Below are 6,707 nucleotides of genomic sequence, written 5' to 3' on the forward strand. Positions count from 1 at the left end.
AAATCACATATCCAGGTAGACTTAAGGCAGACAGGTATTGGTATGGGATAGACAAGTGAGGAACGAGGCAGGTAAGGGAAATGTAAGGCAGGTGAATACACACAGAGTTGGGAGAGTCTTGGAATGAAGAGGTATGTGCAAGGTCAGAGCTTGTTGGTAGGACAAATAAAGGGATAGGTTTGGATCAGGGGAGCAGACAGGGCTGTGGATTGGCAGTTTCTGCCTTTTTTAAATGATGGCCCCTGCAAATGTGACCAGTGGAAGTGTCAGCCCCTGCCTGGTGAGCTTTAGCCCATGGACTGCAGGTGATGTGCAGGACATCCCAGCCCTGCTCTCCACTTCTGACCCCAGCCTGGAGGGGATGCTCCCAAAAACTGCTGCTGTGCACAGAGCAAGGTGGGGAGGATCCTGTGTTCCCCAGTCCCTGGGAGGGCAGAGCAGACTGGACCACAATCATCTCACCTGCCTGTCCAGGTTTGCTGCCAAAGGTTCAAAACCTACCCCTGTAAACCTTTCAAGAGTGGAGTGTTGCTTTAGGAGACCATAAGGCTAAATTTTGGAGCTGACTTGAAACAGGAACTGTGAGAGCACAACCACTCCGAAATGTTTCCTGCGCCTTGCTTAACTTTATGCTAAATTTAAGCAACTGGAGTTTGCTGGCTTTAACAGCAGAATGTGAGCAGCAGGGTGTGAGCAGGGCTGTGGTTATCCATGGCCCAGAGCCCCACTGCCCTGCAGCCAGCAGCACATCTCCAGCTGGTGGCCTCCGTGGGACCAGGGCTTCACCTCATGCCTAGAAGCACTTCCCTGAGTAGTTTCCTTGTGTGCTTAAGTACTTCCCTGAATTAGCTCTTAAAAGAGTGAACCCTCCTTCTAGACTTTCTGGGAAAAAGAGAAGAAGGGAGTGGAGGGAGAATGGGAATTTTGGAGGGTGTCTAAATGCCAAGAGCCAGTTTTTGGAAGGGATTTGGGTTCTCACAGTTTCACCCAGGTAGTTAGAGGAGCCTCAGAAGGAGCCAGAGCAGATACCTCTGGTAGACACTGGTCTTGGGTGCTTTCAATGTACTATGTACTTAGCTGTATCTTCAGACATCTAAATCCCTCTAAAAGTATCACTTTTAGTGTCTAAATCCCAGGTGCCTAACTTATTTCTAGGAAAATCTCACACCAGGGTGGATTCATTGAATTTTTTTTTATTCTTTTTTTTTTTTTTTTTGGTTTAATCTGGTCCTTACTCACTTAGGGCTTTTGAAAATCCCACTGCTAATCTCCTGTACCCAGGCATGTATCACTTTGAAGCCTGGAATATAAATTGCTTTGTGCTTCTGCAGGACAGCAACTACTTTGCCCCTGTTCATACTAAGTCAGATTTTTGTTTCCTGAATATTAACACATAGGTTTCGTTGGGGTTTTTTGGGGGGGAGAGAGAGATCTGAAGCTACTCTGCGAAAATTGAATGAGCAGCCCGGAGTGAGTGCTGCTCAGTGTTATTCCGGAGGGTTGCAGGGCTGCAGCAGCAGAGGTGTCGGGAGGAGCTGGTTCTGGGCTCCTCATTTACATCACTCGGGTTCGCCCGGGGGCAAAACCTTCGTTCAGCTCCACTGATCTCCTGGGAAGATTTGTGAGCAAATTTGCTCACTGAACATTGTTACCTGGCCTTTTGCAAGAAATGACTTGAGCAAAGAAAAGGAGAAAAAAAAAAAAAATCAAATACATATGTTCTTTTTTTTTTTTTTTTATTTATTTCATTCGGGAATTTTTATTTGTTGGGAAGTTAGTTGGTAAATAAATTTTTTTTTTTGTGCATATGTTTTCTTCGTTAGAGATATTGGAGCTGGGGATAAACAAATGATTTTTTTTTTTGCTGGAAATTAAAAATCATTGTGCAAAGGAACAGGCTGGCTGCCACTGAAACATTTTTGATAGAAAATCTGCCTGCAGCCCTAGTGCTTAATCAGTTTGGAGCAGAGCGTAGCCTGTAGCTTGTTAATAAGAGCAGCTTGCCCGAGCGGCTCACACAATGGTGAGTTGCAGAGGAGGTTTGTTGCATAGCTGTGGATTTGATTTTGCAGCTCTGTTAATTAAAACATATTTTACTTTGAAGGAGGTTTTTACTGTTTTCTATGAGGGTGAGCAGAAAACTGTTCTCTCGGGTAGATTAAAGGAGGGATATGCAGTATTTATTTAGAAGTAAAACTTTGCTTTGTTTGATGGGCAAAGCGAGCAAATAAAAAAAAAAGTGTAATTTCTTATTTTTATTTGTTCTCAGTTCTTGTATTTGAGGTGGTTTATAAGCTGGAACATCGTGGATGTTTTGATAATGTCAAACTAAATTTTCACGTACAAGTTGCCAGACTGTAACAGAAAAGTCACAAATTCTTGTTTAATTAATAAAGTGATTTTTTGACTTATATAAAGGTATACTGAAATAATAAGGCCAGAAACTGTGCCACTGAAGTTAATGACAAACCCTTCATAGGTTTCATATAAAGCTTGTATTTTTATTATCCCAGTTCCACTGACTTTTGTTGCGAGTTTGCAGCAAAATGTTAGGGCATTTCTAAGTGTTATTTTTATTATACAAAACCCCATTAAAATCAGTACTGAAGCATCCCATTAATTTAAATGGGACTTTGCATAGTTTGCTGAGTTCCAGGCCACAGATAAAGAGAAGTATGCAATTTGGAGTTAAACTGACCACAGCTTTTTATTAGAAGACATTTAATCTTGAACGAACAGCGCAGTCTCAGGCATAAAGCCTTTGTGAACTTCATCTGGGCTGGTGCAATCGGAGCCTCCATCATGCAGCAGCTCCTGGGCTGGTCGTCTGAGACCTCTCAGGACCAGAAAGTATTCCCAAGCAAACCCAAGCAAAGCTCTGCCCAGGCAGTTTTGCCTGGGAAATGCTAATAGGTAAGGCAGCACACCCAGAACAAATGGAAAACTTGAGTCGGGTATTTCTCTGGCTCCAAGGATCTGCTTGCCTTGACAAAAGCAGCAGTCTGGGAGCTCTCTGCAGGGTCCCACCGGTCCCGTGCGAGATGGAAGCGATGCAGCTTCAGAAATCCCAGTTTGAACTGGAAACCGCTGGGAGGAATGCGCAGAGCCATCGCCTCTGGGGTGTGGAAACACTCACCAGCCAGACCCCGGCAAGGGCACTGCAAAAACCAGTGAGCAGGGTGGTGGGGAGAGGCATTTTACACGGGAGATCCTCCTTTGGGGACTTCGTGGGCTAAGGGCACACAGCTGGGCACCTCCAAGGGCATATTGCTCTGCTTGGGCAAAGCAGCCCTAAAGTATACCTCAAGCACACCAAGCCCCAAATAATTCAAACTCGAACCATTGTGGGGGAGACACAAAGCAGAGCATCCCTAAAAGTGCCCAGGGAAGGTGTAGGAATTGCTTTCTGCTCAGTGTGTCTTTTTGGGGTTTTCCTTTCCCTGAGCCACAAATGTGTCAAGATGCCCAAATTTCGCCCAGCAGCAACAGATCTGTTTTCCCTGGTACAATCACAGGGCAGGGGGACACGGTGAGGGATATCAGCTCAGAAATCCAAGCTGGCTGTGTCCCTGGTCCCCAGTCCTTTCCTGCAGACTGAGTTTCGGGTCGGGGGCTGGTTCAGGATTCTGACAACAACTGGAACTCGGCGCAGAGTTAGGCTAAACGTGAGCGCCGCTGCTCTGCTTTAGGACTGACAGTGCTACCTCCAGGAACAGGAGAAACGAACACCGAAAATTCCGGCTAAAAAATCCCAGCGGAGAGCTGGCAGAACCCCTCCCGCCTGGAAACTGGGAAGGAAATCAGTCCTTGTGCTACTCTGGTGACACTCCTGTGGCTATAGTAAGGGATGGAGTAGCCGAGAAAAAACAGATTTCGCTCTGCTGAGCCCCCGGCTTGGCACTAAAGACCCTGCTGAGCCCCCCAGCCCCGGGACGGGCACAGAGACCCGCGATCCCCGGGGAACGGGACCATCCGAGGCCGCGCAAATAACGCGTTTGTGCAGGGGGATAGCCCCGGTTATTCCTACAGCCGGGACCGGATAATTCACGGATTCGTTAGATTAATTCTAGCATTTCGGGCGAAATATTAATAGTCATCGTAATAGTAAAGAAATAGTCGTTAAATAGGAAATGATTAGTAATCAAATAGTCCTGAAATCAGAGGGGTTTGTGCTTGCAAAAGCTTTGGGAGATAAAAAAAAATTTCAATCGAACAACCTTTAAAATTCAGGGTGTCGGAGAAATTTGGAGAAACAAGAGGAAAAAGCACCTAGGCAAAACGGCTGCAAGGGAGGGAGAGGTGCCAGGGTTGAGAGCCGCCAGGGATGCTCTTTGGGGAGGCAAAAAAACCCGACCCACGGCTCCAAGTGTTGGGATTTCGTGTGAGCAGCAATGCAGCGGCCAGGAGGGCTGGATCCCCAGCCCCGGCAAAGAAAGTGGGAACAGTCTCCATGAAACTAGAGGTGGGGAGAGTTTGCACTGCCCCTGGGGACTGCAGGGTGTGGGTTCCCTGCCTGCTGGGGACTGGGGGCACTGGGGGGACTGGGGGAGACGGCGCAATTACCGGGGGAAGCGCTGGGACCCTCCCCAAAATGCCAACACAGGGCGGAGGGGCAGAAAGATGCTTTGCTTCTTGTTTAGTCACTCTCTTCAACACAGCCAGAAAAGAACATTAAAGGCATTTCTAGATTTCGTTTCGGTTTAGTTTTTTTTTTTTTTTAAGTTTTTTTTTTTTTTCCCTTGCTTTTAATTTTGAAAAAAAAATCACAAAACATAACTTATAAAACAATATATATACTGCATCCTTATCCACAACAGCATAATTGAAACATCCAGCGTAACGTTTACCACAGGTGTGAAATACACTGGGAAAGAAGTACCGTGTGCATTTTATGTTTCTTTGTCATCTACAGGTAATAAGTATCGACAAAAATAAGCAACAAATATGCCTGCAATTAAACTTCATATGCGTTTTGTATGCGTATTAATAAAAAATCATATTTATCATTTCCATGTTTTGTCTTTTTTTTTGCCAACAAGCACTTGTAAAAGTATCTACATTTACATGACACCTTAAGATAATAACACCTTAAGATTTTTTTTTTTTTTTGGTTCCTTGTTTTTCCTTCACATTTAGAAAAGCAAGGAACGCTTTCAGCTTTGCTAAGAACCTTTCTGGACGCCGAGGCTCGCTGTTTCTCTAGCAGAGATGCAGTATCTGAAATCACTTCATAACAGACCATTTTTCGTCTTTTTTTTTTTTTTTTTCTGGACTCTCTAAAAGGGGGGTGGTTTTCTTTTTTATTAAAGAGAGTTTTTTTGGACATTTTAAAGATAAAAAACACCCCCTGCATTTAAATAAAGATGAATGATAATTTCATTATCAGGATAAGACTTTGGCTGGGGAAAAAGATGAGCAGTTTTCGCATCGCTGAAGGGTTTCTGTGCTCGCTCACAACCGGGGATACTGCAGTCCTTTGGAAAGGATGAAGAGGTAGAAACCTTGAGCTGCTTAATATCAGGAATGACTGGATTATAGCTTCCAACTAAAGAAAAAACATCAAGAATCATGCATTTTAAAAACAGTTTATTCAACGGCCAAGGACAATGATCCGGCACAATGCAACGGTAGATATAAATATAACCTTATATAAGTGGTTGACCCTTGTCATTATTATTTTTAATAGTTTCATACCTAATATTTTAACCATTTTCCCTCGCAGATTCTGCTCTGCGATTTATATTTTTTTTTTTTGCCTCCCCTCTCCCCCCCCCCCTTTTTTTTTTTTTTTTTTTTTTTTTTTTTTTTTTTCCGAGTGTGATTCTGTTTCTCAGTGGTAAACATTAACCAAACTCTTCGCGTGCGACAAGCGGCCAAGAACCGTCCCACCAGCTCTTACCACCGAGGCGTCCCCTCCTGCCGCCCTCCCCGCGGGGCAGCGGCCGTACCGACTCCTGTGCAAGTTCAAGTAAACACATACAACCCGCATAATCCAGAGAAAAAAATTGCAACTCATCCATGTACCGGATTTCGGTCTTTTGCAAAAGTTTTCTGGTCCGTTTACGGCTTTTGATGGAGTTATCTTTTTAAAAACTTTATCTTTTGAAAACGCTATTTTTGTTGGTTGCATCGTTGCTTTGCATGAAGAAATTTTTTTCTAGACAGTCGAAGTCCGCGGAGCTTTTGGGGCTTTTTTTTTTTTTTTTTTCGGGGTGGTGCTTTGTTTTAATTTATTTTTTTTTTTCCCTCTCTCAGTTGCTTGGGTTTTGCTTTTAATTATCATCGGGTTTAATTTTTTTTTCTTTTCCGTTAAACGTCACTTTGTTTCTGCTTTGCTTTGTCGGCGGTGCTTTGTCGGAGGTGGTTTGTGTCAAGTCTGTCAACTGTTGTACTGACAGGCGTTTAGACTAGAGCCGGGGCTTTGCAAACTGCTGTAGCCGAAACTGGAGTGCTGCTTTGATTTCAGTCTGAGGCTGGCTAAGCTGGAGTTGCAAGTGTCCCGGTAGACGCTGTAGGGCGAGCCCGGTGGCCCGTAGGGACAGGCTGGGGAGGACATAGCCGAGTTGAGCGAGGAGCCGCTGATGTTGTTGATGTTGTTGAGACCGGAGTTGGCCATGCCCGGCACGGCCGAGTGGCCCATACTGGAGGGCATGTTCATGGAAGGGATGCTACTGGGAGCCGAGAACATGGACTGCGAGGACAGGGGG

General features: G+C 44.9%; 1 protein-coding gene across 1 annotated transcript; it reads right to left on the bottom strand.

Moving 5' to 3' along the window:
• Positions 1-6,379: 6,379 nt before the first annotated feature.
• Positions 6,380-6,700, bottom strand: LOC103807880 (pituitary homeobox 1; the record flags this gene model as incomplete). Its single annotated transcript, XM_009080666.1, has 1 exon — positions 6,380-6,700. A coding segment is annotated over one exon (321 nt), but the record flags the coding sequence as incomplete, so codon positions are not given.
• Positions 6,701-6,707: the final 7 nt, after the last annotated feature.

Source organism: Acanthisitta chloris, unplaced genomic scaffold, assembly GCF_000695815.1.
Source record: "Acanthisitta chloris isolate BGI_N310 unplaced genomic scaffold, ASM69581v1 scaffold350, whole genome shotgun sequence".
Lineage (NCBI taxonomy): Eukaryota > Metazoa > Chordata > Aves > Passeriformes > Acanthisittidae > Acanthisitta > Acanthisitta chloris.